The sequence below is a fragment of the Grammomys surdaster genome, unplaced genomic scaffold (genome assembly GCF_004785775.1).
Source record: "Grammomys surdaster isolate TR1022 unplaced genomic scaffold, NIH_TR_1.0 125635, whole genome shotgun sequence".
In the NCBI taxonomy this organism is placed as follows: Eukaryota; Metazoa; Chordata; class Mammalia; order Rodentia; family Muridae; genus Grammomys; species Grammomys surdaster.
Genome location: NW_021620473.1, coordinates 1,282,282 through 1,296,401, shown reverse-complemented (window position 1 = coordinate 1,296,401; position 14,120 = coordinate 1,282,282). Strand labels below are relative to the sequence as shown.

At 46.5% G+C, this 14,120-nt stretch overlaps 1 protein-coding gene across 1 annotated transcript in view; it reads right to left on the bottom strand.

Annotated features, from left to right (window-relative positions):
• Nucleotides 1–14,120, bottom strand: part of Slc6a5 (solute carrier family 6 member 5) — a 51,671-nt gene that overhangs the window by 34,052 nt on the left and 3,499 nt on the right. The window contains exons 3-6 of the mRNA XM_028787449.1: nucleotides 12,981–13,119; nucleotides 10,474–10,605; nucleotides 10,025–10,198; nucleotides 191–332 (exon numbers count right to left, since the gene is read on the bottom strand). Of these exons, the coding sequence (XP_028643282.1) occupies nucleotides 191–332; nucleotides 10,025–10,198; nucleotides 10,474–10,605; nucleotides 12,981–13,119 (587 nt within the window). The remainder of the gene's footprint in view (nucleotides 1–190; nucleotides 333–10,024; nucleotides 10,199–10,473; nucleotides 10,606–12,980; nucleotides 13,120–14,120) is intronic.

Genomic DNA, 14,120 nt, shown 5'->3' with positions numbered 1-14,120 from the left:
GTGCAGGACCACAGTGCACGGCACATGGCTTTTGGAAGCCCAACTAGACACAATCTCCCTTTCTGATCACTGACATCAACAAGAGAGCACAAAGGGGGGACCACCCACCCCTCCCACCTCACAGCTCTGGTCTGCAAACCATCTTCAGGGCTTGCTTATTGTAGAGCTTCCCCAGACCCAGCCAGCTTACTTGAAGTACTCTTCACTCCCGCTGACAAATGTCTTATTGGCCTGGCTGGTGAAGTTAACCATTGTCAAGTTCGGATAGGCAGTCATACAGAAAGTAGAGTTCTTGATCTGTATCTTGGGATGGTCACTGATAACACAGGAATCTGTTCAGGAGAGGAGGAGGATGGACCAGAAACAATGAAGTAAGTATGGAGAATGAACAGCAGTCTCTCTCTCCTCTGAGGTAAGAAGCCAGAGTTCTAAGCATTTCGGAGCAGCAGGGAAATATGGGCAGAGTCCATTTCTCACCCCCACATCCCCCAGTCCTGCAATACCTTCTACTAATAACAAAAACCCATATTTACATAACCCTGGAATCTTTAAAATAGAAAAATTGGGCTTGTGCCTTTAAACCTAGCACTCAGGAAGCAGATGCAGGAGGATCTCTGTGAGTTCAAGGCCAGCTTGGTCCATATAATAAGTTTCAGGCCATCCAGGGCAATATAGTAAAACCTCGTCTAAAAAAAAAAGTAATGAATTAGTTTTTAAAATAAAGAAGTGGGATTTTAAGGTCATTAAGGTCATTTAAAGGTCAATAGCACTACTTAGGTCCCAGAGATAACAAGAAAGATCAAAATTCAGATCCAGATCCAGATCCTTAGGACACTACAGAAGGCATATCAATTATAGAAATCAATTTAAGCAGGGGTGACCTGTTAAGACATAACTCCTTCTTAAGTGCTGTTGCTACAGAGGGCTTTCTAGTGAGTGGTCTCTCTGGCCCGGACAGGAACATGAGCCTGTAATCCCAGCATGCATCAGACAGAGGCAGGAAGATTAAGGGGGACAGGATACAGCTCAATTTGTAGATTGCCAGGCGTGCAGAAAACCCCAGGTTCAATTCCCAGCACCACATAAAACCAGGTCTCGTGGCTCACATCTGTGATCCCAACACTAGAGAGGTGGATGATACAAAGGAGTCGTAGCTTTAGGGTTAGGACCAGCTTCACAGCAAGACTTCTAAGACATCCTGAACTAGATTCTGTATCAAACAAAGAATAATATAGAAGCACCACCTAATAGTATAGACAACACACACTAGGCACTCTTAGAACCTGTGCTGTGCTCTTTCCACCCTCACATGGGTTAGCAGATATACTGATCACACTGTGTGCTAAAGAGCCTGAAGACCTAAGGAACAAGACTAAAAATATGTCTTGGTAGATTTGATCATCATGGGCCATAGGTAACAACCAGAAAGATTTTTGACATTTGTATCTGAGAAGCTTGGCACTGTTGGCATCAAGTGCACAAAGACTGAGGATGCTACTGATGTTACAGTGAGCAAGTCAGTCTGTTCTCCTTCAACAGAGAATTATCCAGTCCAAAATCTCAATAGCTGAGATTGCCTGGAATAAGAAGAAAAAAAATCAACCACACAAGAGTTAGCATGCCTGGGGCACTGTTGATGTTTGGTCTTTTCCTTGTATTGTAATGCTAAATGCTCCAAGGCCTGGTTGCCTCCAGGGTTGAGAGTCTGCACTTACCCAAGTGACTTACACAAGTGATGGTATGTAACCTTGCCCCCACCCCCAGAATTCTCCCTGATTGGTGAATAAAGATGCCTACACCCAGCTGGGCAGTGGTGGCGCACACCTTTAATCCCAGCACTTGGGAGGCAGAGGCAGGCGGATTTCTGAGTTCAAGGCCAGCCTGGTCTACAGAGTGAGTTCCAGGACAGCCAGGACTACACAGAGAAACCCTGTCTCGAAAAACAAAAAAAACAACAACAAAAAAAAGATGCCTACACCCAATATCTGGGCAGAAGAGAGATAGGCAGAGTCTTGGGTTCCCAGGCTTGAGATCTGAGGAGATCATAGGGGAGAAAAGAAGGTGGAAGAGAAAAAAGATGCCATAGGTTAGGAGTGGCCATGAGGGCTGCCCAGTCGGGGTTAAGAGCAGCCCAAATGAAACATAGTAAGTAATAACAGGATTATCTATAGAACATAGATTTTAATAACATAGAGGGTAGACATCTGCCCAGCTCTACTACTGATTAAGGCTTATTGTAAATAATAAAAGTTGTGTATCTTTTATCCGGGAACTGAATGATCAAAGGGGCGGGTTAGAAACCCCAGATTGAGATTAAATAATTTCTACAACAAGGCACCATGTTGGACTCAGCTCAAGAAGTCTTCCTTAGACCCAGCAAGCACAGATTATTTTAATCTTCATTCTCAATAGGAAGAAGCTAGGATCTTTCTGATCATTTCACAATGTTTTTCTAACAGCAGTGTAAATAGACACATAGCTGGAGGTTATCTCAGTGGTAAAGCACTAACTAGCATGCCTAAGATCCTGGGTTCTATTCCCAGCACCACAGAAAGGAGTGCAATAAATAAAAAAAAAATTGAAATAAAAAGCCCATTGGACTCAAAAGACAGTTCTACCAAGCAGCAAGTAGCAGGACAACTGGCACTGTGAGGACTGGGTCTCAGGGATGTCATCAATACTCTATGTCCATGTCCCTAAGCCTTATATCACCCCCTGTGAGATAAGTCCTGGAATCAGCTGGTACCCAGAGCTGCAGCCTTTTGCCAAGGTTGCAAGTCCTGCCAGGAACAACTGGGCACTCACTGTTTGTAATCCTCACTCTGGAATACACAGCAGAGTTCATGGGCTCAGGTACCTAGAGAGTCCAGGATGGAGCCCAAGGAGGAAGGCATAAATGAGGAATGACAGGAGCAACGGAGTGTTCCCACCAATCTGTGATGACCTTTTCCAGATGTTCAGGCCCAGATGCAGAAAGTGAGTCTGCATGCCATCTTCCCTTTCTAAATTGTGGAGACTGAGTTGGGATAGGGGATTTGTAGAGGGGAAACCAGGAAAGGGGATAACATTTGAAATGTAAATAAATAAAATATCCAATTAAAAAAAAATTGTTCTAGACACCGTGACAAAAAAAAAAAACTCATGCATCTTCGATGCATTGTACCCCACCCCCGAGGCACCCCCGGAGCCGCACCCTCTGTGAGTGCAGCCACAAGGGCAAGAGTGGGGGTTCAGGCTTCTACCAGGCCTGAGAGCACCTCCAGCTGCTGGGGATGGATGGATCTCATTTACAGGGCTATTGCAGGAACCAAATTAAGTGAGATAAGAGGTTTAAAAGTACTCAATAAATCCTAACAGTAACCTAGTCTTCATCATTATCCTGTCCACGGAGCAGATAGTGCTCAAGACCACTTCATGAACACACTGGCCTGCCACAGTTGCCTGCTGCCTCCCCACCCCCACCCCTAGTTAACTCAGAATGCTGAGTTAAGATTCCGACAACATGAGCTGGTCATGTTGCTCGGTTGCTAGAGTGCTTGCTTAGCAGCCCGAAGCCCCCGGTTAGAGCATATGTGTTGGTGCACACCTGTAATCCCAGCATGTTACAGGCTGAAACAGGAAAGCTACCAGGATAAGGTCAACCTTATCTTAAACAAGAAAGATTCAAATAACAGTCGTAAACCCCTTCCCTTCTGATTGGTTCCTCAGATTCTCTCTGTGGAGTCCTAATAATAACTTCCCAGGCCAAATCATTCTTTGCTGGTAGAAAGCTGACCTATGTGGTAATAGCCACTGGCTGCTGCTCACCAAACACCAGGGGTCTTCCCTCCCTCGACGAAAAACCAAAACTGGCTCTACCAAATCTCAGGCTGAAAATCTGTTTTTAGCTGTCTCCTAGAATCTGCCTATTCAATATTAGTTTCTTTAATTAAAAAAACAAAACAACAAAAACAAACAAACAGAAAAAAAAAGTTCCAGAAGCATTCCATACTGACAGCTATCAAATCTTTACTGGGGAAGAGTTCTTCCCCCAGAAGCAACCTGAACCAGGTGATTAAAGTTCTGCTCAGATCCTTTTGGCGTAAATAACCGCAAGACTTAACTCGGGCTTTTCCTGATGAAAAGTAACCCATCCGCTAAGATCTCAGGGATTCACGCTTGCTTCCAAAATTGCCTTTGTAAAGACGCCCTAGACCAGTGGGTGCCCAGAGGAACACCACTAACTAGCCCAGGGTAGCCTCATCAGGTCTGGTTCCAGGTTCCCACTGCAATGCTGCAGAGCTACCAGCAGCCTCGAGCCTAGTGCAATGTCTCTTCTCACCACTGGGTGGCAGGAGCGTGCTTCCCGGCTCTCAGCCCTTTCTGTCCGCCAAAGAAGCAGTGACAGGCCATCTCATCAGAGCTCCGCGGCCCAGCAACCCCGAACAAAGAACGGCGATAATGATCGGCTAAATTGGAAAGCTGTTGGAATGGGATTCTCTTTACTCGGGCAATTATTAATAAATGAAAGCACAGGAAAGACCGGGGAGAAAAGGGATCATTTAATTAAAGTTCTAATGAAAATTAAGCCATTCCAGAAATAGAAATGGTGTTTATACTGTTCCCATTTGAGCTGACCCAGCTAAGGCCCTGTTTGAACAAAACAGTGAGTGAACTCGTTCCGAGAGGTAAGGACAAACTGTCCTCCATTGCAGATCCTTGGAGGGCTGAGTCAGCCTGGGCAGTAGCCTGTCCTACAAGCTGTATCTAGTGACGCCGGACGCTGAGACAGAAGGATTGCATTTGAACTACAGAACAAGGCTTGGTCTTAATAAAAAGGGGAAGGAAGATGAAATGACTGGGCATATTCTACCTCTATCTATAGGCTGCCCCAGGGCTGGTCTCAGGCTGGAGTGGGCACAGTGCTTGACATCTGCATCTTGACGTAAGAAATCAGATAACATGATCAGGGCAGCACCAGACATAGACACACCTCCACCCTGTGTGAGGGTCACAACGTTAAACCATTTATACATTCATTCTTCTCCTGGAACGATGCCAGGCTTGCTTTGAAAAGTAAGTGGTCACAGGGTTGAGGCGGTGTGCCTGGGGGGTCATTTGGGGAACACTGCGGGCGGGGTCGGGGGGAGCAGCAGGTCCATTTCTCAAAGAAACCTAGCTTGGCATATCCATCTTGGAGATGGCATGGGAAAAGCTATTGTCTGAATTTCCAGCAGCTGAGCCAAGCAGAAGGACTTTAAAACAACTTGTATCTCTGTAGGTCAGGATACTGTTACATTTCTACGTCACCTCAAAACCCCAACAGGATTGAAACCCCTATCAAAGAGAACTTGGACCCGTGTATAGAACCCACCCATGTTCAGGTAATCCAGAGGCTGAAGAAGGTGGGGTTCAGAGAAAGGTGTGGGGCAATATTGATACTTTGTTTTGTTTAACAAAAAAAATTAAAACAATGGCTAAGAATGTTCTGGTCTCTGACTCATTCATAGGCTCCTGAGAATAATCAGAGAAATATGCCCATTGTCTTGGCTCTGGCTGTGTTAATGGTGTGTAGCTGGTGAATAGACACCTAGCCATGCCAGGCCTCTATCCCTCTTCGTCTAAGGGTTGCTTCAAGCCACACTGGAGAGAGACATGAAGCTAAACCAGGGCAGGGTCATGCCTGTTTCTTGAGGCACCATCTACATGCCTGGCCAAGGTTATAATACCGTTAGCTTTAAAAAGAATAAACACACACATATAAAAACATATAAACTACACAATAAATGCATGTCTATGACAGAAAAAATGGAGCAAAGATTGGCCCCAACCTGTTAACATTTTTATTCTTACATCCATGTAGATATTGCTAATAAAGATAAAATCCCACTATGAACATAGCATGCTCTTACACTTAATAGGATGTGGGAGGTTTTCCCCATGCTTTATTTATGAATATTTGTTTTTAATGATTGTAGAATACCTTATTCTAAGGATGAGCCATAATTTATTTGAGCGATGGAACTGTGTGAATTTTGATCACATACTAAGTTCCTACTACTTTCCAGTACTGCGAATGTGATTGCAATTACCAGTTTTGTATCATACTTACCTGCCTCTAATTTTCCCTTTGCACAGATACCTCAATGTAGATAGCCTAGCCACTGTGTGCATAATCTTTCTTGCTATCACACAGAATATCAACCACAAGCATCACTTGGGAAACACCTATAATGATGTCACTTTGCTGGGACTTGATAGAATAGAACACATGGACCAAAGATTCTTTAAGCACTCTGGACAGACAAAAAATCTGGGGTCATATGGCCCAAAATGCAGACCTGGGTCTACTTTGCAACTTACAGTATAAGTTTGAAAAATCCTCTTAGCCATCTGGAAAATAATAATAATAATCATGTCACTTGCCATATGAAATTCATAGGTTCTATTCAAGAGGGACAAAAACATCACTTTATGATGCAGCCTTGCAGTCTGAGAAGCATTTAGCACTGGGGTAAGTCCGTGGCCTTAAAAGGCATGCACACTTGGACTGCAGTCCCCAAGTCTGACCAGACAGCTAATTCAGAGCTTATGCTCAAGGTTTTTCACCTGTAACAAGGAAACAATGGTATGTCTTTGTAGGCTTGTTGTGCATAGTAACACTGGCAATTCAGTGAAAGAGCTTCTCAGAGAGATCAGGGTGCAGTGAAGGAGGCTGTCTTTACTATGTGCTAAGATGCTACACTGATGGTAGTGAACCTTATTGGTTGAGGACTGTACATTTCTGAATGACTCCCACCTGGGGGACAGCTGCAGGACACCGATCACTGTGACCATATGGTCTCTCAGGCAAGCTCCAGAAAGCATTGATCCTAAATCAAAGCAGAAACTTGATCTAGGACATACTCTTGGAATGGGACTTCCTTTCCAGTCATACTCTGATTTTCTAGTCAAGCTCCAGAAAGCATCCTTGGGTCCTAAATCAAATCAACAGCTTGGAATGAGACTTCCTTTCCAGTCATATTCTGGCAAAGGCAAGCTGGACTCTGGGTTGGGTTACGACCTGAATTTTCTCCACTCCAGACTGCAATTCCTGGAAAGTGTGCCCAGTCTAAAGTTGGTGATTGTTTCCAAGAAGATATTCTGGCATCTGATTGTTGTTTGTGATTCTGTGGAGAGCTACAAAGTGAGTCTCTCCAGTATCACAGATTTTTTTTTAAAGGTAACCACTGCATGGGGTAAAGAAGGTGGGCCATCCCATTCCAAAACCAAGTATGGTCCACACTGTCAGAAAGTATTCCAGAAGTGGGGAGGGTGTTACTTGATGGTGGCTCATATGTCTGTGTTCAGTCCCCAACAGCAAGAAAAATAGAAAGGCAGTGAGCAATTTCTGCCCTGGTAGTTCCTAGCTTCGATTATACTTGGGAAAAAATGTATATATATTCTTTTTTGAGATGGGATTTCATGTAGCCCACTGGCCTCGAACTTGCTACACAGTCAAGGACGACTTTGAATTTCTAGTCTTCCTGCCTTCATCTCCAGAGTGCTGGAATCATAGGCATATACTACCACACCAAGTTTATGCTGTACTTGGCATCAAACTCAGGGTCCTATGCACAGTATACAATATTCTATCAACTGAGATACATCCTAAGTCCAAATCTGAGAAAATTCTAAATCCTGATTCCCAGGGTCATCGACACAGTCTGACCTTTAATTCATCAAGTTTGTTCCTTAAGTGACTGACATTGCTCATTCCCAGGTGATTCTGATATGCAGCTACCAGCTTTGGGTACCACTATTCTACCCTAAGAAAACAATCAATGGGGAACCAGTGGAGATGAAGACAATGAGCTTCACAGATATTGAGGGACACTTAGCCTTGGTCACACATCCATAGAGTGGAATCTTGTACTTGGGAACCGGCACAAGCCCCATTCCCTATGCCTGAGCACTTCCAGGTATGTAGTTTGTATTAAAGGGAAGCATCTTTAGTGTTCCTCTCTTTTGCTATCATTCAAAATCTTTCCAGATGGAGGCTGGGTGTGGTGTGTGTGTGATTGGGACAACAGAACATGTGTTAATTTCAATGGGAAATGTTCTCCATAGATTCATGTATTTGAGCACTGGTCCTCATTACATGGTGCTGTTTGGGGAGGTTTAGGAGGTGTGGCCTTGCTGGAGGAAGTAAGGCTGGGAGCAGGCTTGAGGGTTTATAGAGTTGCCCATGTGATGGTGTGGATAAGAATGTCTCCTATAGGCTCACATATTTGAATGCTTAGTCATCAGAGAGTAGCGCTACTTGAGAAGGGTTAGGAGGTGTGGCTTTGTTGGAGGAAGTGTGGCCTTGTTGGAGGAAGTGCATCATTGGGTGGGCTTTAAGGTTTCAAAAGCCCACACCAAAGCTAGTGTGTCTCTCTTCCTGCTGCCTGCAGAAGTCTCAAGTTATTGTCCCACATCTATGGACGTAGTTTATACTGTAGTACTTTTATACACACATGTATGTCACACATGTATGTCACACACGTGCACACACATACACACCACACCCAGCCTCCACCTAGAGAAGTTATGAATAAGACCAAAAGAGAGCAACAGTGGAGATACTTCCCTTCTACCCAAACCATTGCACACCTGCAGGATTTGGATGTAGAACTCTCAGCTACCTCTCCAGCTGTCTAATTGCATGCTGCCATGCTCCCTGCCCTGATGGTAATGAAAAAAACCTCTGAATCTATAAGCGAGCCCCAATTAAATGCTTTCTTTCATAAGAGTTGTCACAGTCATGGTGTCTCTTCACAGCAATAGAAGACTGAAGGACTGAATAAGACACCCCACTTCCAGTGTGTTCTGTTTCCTAATGTGATCTCTCAGCTTCCTGCTTCTTTGGCCATGCCTGCTGATTCTTCCCTCACAATGGACTCGTAGTTGCCATAAGGAAAATATACTCATTCTTCCAAAAGTCCCTTTGGTCATGGTATTTTGTCGTAGCAGCAGAAAGTAACTAATACAGCAGGGAAGAACTCATTTTATGCTATTAACACACCCATGGGGGCAAATAATGTCAAAGTTCTGCAAGGTGTGGGCTCTGTAGGGGAAAGAACTGGTTTGGGAGGTGAATTTTAGAATAAATCACAGAGATTATTTGTGGGTTCAACTGGCCTCAGTAGGAACCCACCTTCCATGGAAAACCTGGGAGAGGCTTCTTGCTTACCGGTACCCATTAAATAACCATAGTTTCCCACAGTGACTGACACTAACTGAAACACACACACACACACATTCATGGACTTTTACACATTCACAGCTGTTATCATACCCCCATGTCTTTCCTCTGGTAAACATAAGAAGGTAGATTACAGAATGCAGTCATTGTTTCTGTGTCCTGGGTCTCCTGGCATCCATTCCTTCCTTCTGCCCAATATGCTGAAAATGTATCCCACGACTCCTAGACTCAGTGGATTTCACACACCCAGCACCAATTTTCCTTTCACCCCATAGCAGGCAGCCCTCTCCTTGGTCCACATACTACCCATATTTCTAACAGAGTCTGGGTCAACGTCTGCAGTCAGAGCTTGGGGGTCACATGTGTGAGGATCCTGGGGTCTGTGACCTGTAGCATTATTATTGAGAACTCTGCCAATGAGGATCTCAGCATCTCTTGGTAAAGAAAAAAGAAAACAGCCAGAGAGAGTTCCTAACTCCCTCCCAGATCACAGCTAGATGGACAAATATTCAGTGGAACAAAGCAAAACATAGGTTGCTTGATAAAAATCCAAATTTCCTGGCTTCACCCACTTGAATAAGGCAAGCATCCCACACAGGGATGGTAACCTGAACATTTAACAAACACGTCAGCTCTCTGGGAGAAAAGAAGACTTTTCTGACTGCCATCCTTTAGGCATGAGCTTTTTAAATGTTAGAATTAAGTATGTTTGGAAGTTTGACTTCACCTTTGTGAGCCCAGGGGCCTGGCCTGCCTATTAAGTGCTCACAGAGTATCTGTTGAATAAACCACGTACAGCTAAAGCATGTCCAAACTTACCTAGTAAAAGTTTGGTTTTATCTTTGCATTCTGGTGTGTTCCACGGGTTGTTGCAGGATCCCCAGGGCAGCACAGACACGAAAGAGGCAAACAGGTAGAAGAGTGTGTAGCAGATTATGACGTTGTAGTATATGGCTATGAGGACAGAGATGATGAGCATCGCGATGCCGCAGCCTGCAAAGGGGAAGGGCCGTGTCGGTGTCCTGCCGCACCCCATGCAAGAGCCACACCCAGAGAGGCTCCACCCACACAGAGGCTCCACCCACACAGAGGCTCCACCCACACAGGTAGATACATATGCCCTCTACCAGGGAAATGGAAACAACCTGCCAAGGACCCCACAAGGGCAGAAACGATGAAGGGAAGGTGAGAGGGAGTCGGTGTCCCTCCTTAAGTCTAGAAGGTGATAAGGAGGGCAAAGCCAGGAGACAAAGAGGAACTGGACTCACCCTGGAGAGCTGGGATGGCCTTCCACACAGACACGGGACCCTGGCTGGCAAACTGGCCCAGGGACACCTCTAGGAAGAAGATAGGTAAGCCAGCCAGTGCCAGCATCATCAAGTAAGGGATGAGGAAAGCACCTTGGAAAGAAAGTGGGAAGGAAGAGTCAGGAGACATAAGCAGGGCTATGGCCCAACTTAACCCTCTGGGCTGGGCTTGGTCTCCTTAAAAATAAACTAAAGAAGCTTTTAATGCCCCAGCTCAACAGAAGGCGCCCACAGGGCAGTTTAGGGCCTTCTTCCAAAATCATAAAGCTATACATGGGGATACAGTACTTGTCTCAGTTTCCCACCAGACAGAAGTTGCATGCTGATGGTCTTGGGTTCTTTAAAATGATTCAATTCCCAACCAGACTCCCAAATTAAGCCCTTCTACTGTTTCACAAATCCGTGCCTTTCACCGGAGGCAGATTTGGTGGATTCCCTCTAATACTTAGACCCTTTAAGGGCCCTCATACACTCAGCTAAGCTGGATTTGTGAGCCTCCTGTACAATAATCTGAGGAAACCACAAACCTTCACCTCACCAGAGCTTGGCCTACCCTGCCTTCAGACAACTAGATACTCTCTCTCTCAGGCGAAGTGCCCACTCACATCATCACCCATAGGCCGCAGCATCTTCACACAACTTTCTTCTCCACTCAGAATTTAGTCCTCAGATGCCAGCCCTCCTGGGGAGAAGTCTTCCCACAGTCCCTTGCCCCAAGCACCCTTCTCTTCAGAATATTTTTGTGGCTGTCTCCTCTAGACTGTGAGCTCTCAGAAGTTTATCCCCTTCAACTCTATTCCTCAGAGGCCTGGAGGAGGCTGTAGTACCTAGTACCTGCGGCCTTGCTGGGTTCTGGGGAATTCTTTCTCTGCGATTTTCAGACCTGGAGGGAATTACCAGGAAATACTCTCACAAGTCAAGGTTAATTTGGGAGAATCTGGGAGGCCGTGCTCAGCTCAGGAAGCTATTCCCTCACCCCCACCCTTTCCCTGACTTCTTCCAGGTCTGTCTGGCAGAAGGTCGTTTTTTCTGCCAAAGCCTCCAGTCAGGAAGGTCCCAATAGAGGCCAGAAACTACTGGGGTGTAGGCTTGGGCTCCTTCTCTATTCTCTCTGGATAGAAATTTAAAAGAAAAAAAAATGTTCATTGTGTGACGAAGCTCCCCTCACATGCTGCGGGCTGTGAGGTGCCTGAGCCGCACTGCGGACAAAGCCTTTGCTTTTCTTCTTGGGCCACCTTATAATCTTCAGGGCCGCGTGAAACAAGGGAGGGCACTTTCCCAGGTAAAAGCGCTCATCTGGAATCCCTCCCTTTGCTCCCTCCCGCGCGCAAACCCCCTCCCCCCCATCCCTGCAGCCCCAAGATCAGCACCGCGTCCCTGCACTCAGGCCTGCTGGGGGAAGAACGGAAACAGTCGGGGCGTGCATCCTATCAGTTTCAGGGGCACCCCTGAATTGGAACACTCTGTAGTCTGCATTAGTACTTGTCAACGTGTCTTATTCGGAACTGCAAGGACGGGCAGGGTGGAGGGTGTTTTCTATTTTACACCACAACTGTCCCCTACTGCAGCGTGGTTTCCACTCTCGGCACCAAATACCTCCTGGAGCAGACCTAAAACCCAGCCAGAGAGGACTGGGCGAGGGGAGCTTTCTTTGCACTTTGAGTCCAATCGAGATGTAAATTCCTAGAGGGTCCTTATCAGCCGGCCCCTCGACTGGACCTCTGGTGGCAAGCCAAGAGATCCTGACTTTATAGGGTCCCTTCCTGGTAGGTACATCCAAGATCCAGTGAAGTCTAACCCACTCTCCTTGGCGTCCCCACTCTTCTTTCAAAGGCAGCGTCTTTCACACACTGAGGACACTGAAGATTAATCTCTGCTAAATGATTTAACTAAAATCAAAATATCTCCTGCCTCTTCCCAAGAAAAAGGGTGTTAGGGTGGGGTACTCCTGAAAGATTACCCAGTAAGTAGGTACGCTCCAAGCTCCCCACTGCTCTTGCACCCTGCATTCTTGCACCCTGTATTCCACCAAGGTTGTTCTTTCTCGCAGTCTCCAAACAAGAAGGAGGCTCGGATTTCCCAGTTACAACCTTAAGCCAGATACAATTTGACCTTCAGGACCGCAGGGCGTCGGGCTTTAAAGTGCATTTCCTGCTAGGGAGTACTCACTTCCTGACTAATCGGTGTTTAACTTGAATTCGAACATGCCTGTTTCTGTGTACACTTGGCTGGGGACCCAGTCCCCAGTCTGGGCTAACAGAGATCCCTAGTGAGTGAGGCCTACACCTCACCTGAGCCGATGTCCACTCTGAAATCCAGAGGGTTCCATTCGCTACTGCAGTCCGGCCTGCAGAGGACCAGGTTGCCCAATCTTCCCTCCCAACCTCTGTCTAAGGTCTTTGGATGCACCCGTCCCACCCCTCCAGTGCCCGCCCCCTCCGCAGGCGGAAAGAGCTGAAAAGCCATACCTCCCCCGTTCTGGAAGGCCAGGTAGGGAAACCTCCAAACATTGCCCAGCCCCACTGCGTACCCCACCATGGACAGGATGAAGTCCAGTTTGCTGGACCAGTTCCCTCGGGCCTTATTCTCATCCCCTTGCTCGTCCTCCTGAGGGCGGAAAAGCACATTGTCGGATAGCAGACCCAGGTAGGTCCTCAGCAGGCGCCATTTAGCCCTCCCCACAACAGCTGAGGGTCCTTCCCCCACAAGCAGATCCCCAATTTCCCCCCGCATAGGATGCATCGGCAAGCAAGATCCCAAATCTGAAGGATGCATCTACCCCTCGCCCCTGCACTGAGTGTTTCAGCAAGCAGGCCCCCAGATTTTATTCTAAAGATCCACTTTAATCAGACCTCTGACCCGGTTTCCTAAATCCTACAGTCAGGGCACACCAGCAAGCAGCCTTCCCCAAGCACATCAGTTCCTTCACACCCAACCTGTCGCCAGGAGTTCATTTAGCAAGCAGACTCCCAGTATCATGCCTGAAGTTCCCAGCAAGCAGGTTCCGAACCAGTTCCTTCTCCAACCCCACAATACCCCCACCCTGCACATCCCCCTTCAGCCCTTTCTTCAAAATGTGTGGCAGAAATAAGAATTGTAATGCTTCAAGCCAGCCAGAGCCCCCACTTCACATTTCTCTGCCAAAACTTGCAGGCAAAACCTGCCCGGCCAGCTAACTTTAAAAGGTGCATCCTTCAACCCTGAAGCAAGGGAAATAGGCAGGATGGAGAATTGGAGCTGACACAAGAGAAAGAATATGAGAAGACTAATGTGGTAAAAAACCAGGACAGCCAAAACCATTACTTCTGATCTAAATCTTGCTACTAAGCAGGACAACTCCCTGTGTACTGCTTTGGCTCAGCCTCTGTCCACATCTGGACAATGTGGGAGGGGGTGCTGAATAATTCTCTCTGGGGCATCTGCCAACTTACATAGTCTGTGAATCTCTAAGGCTCATGTCTCCAAGATCACAAGGACTTGATTCTAGAAAGTCTCAGCAAAATGAATGGGGAAGGCACCTTGTATGAACTGTGTGTCCCTGACACCCAGACATTGGGATACCCTACTCCCCAGTCACTCTTTACCCATCAAATGACAGCATGGAGTGC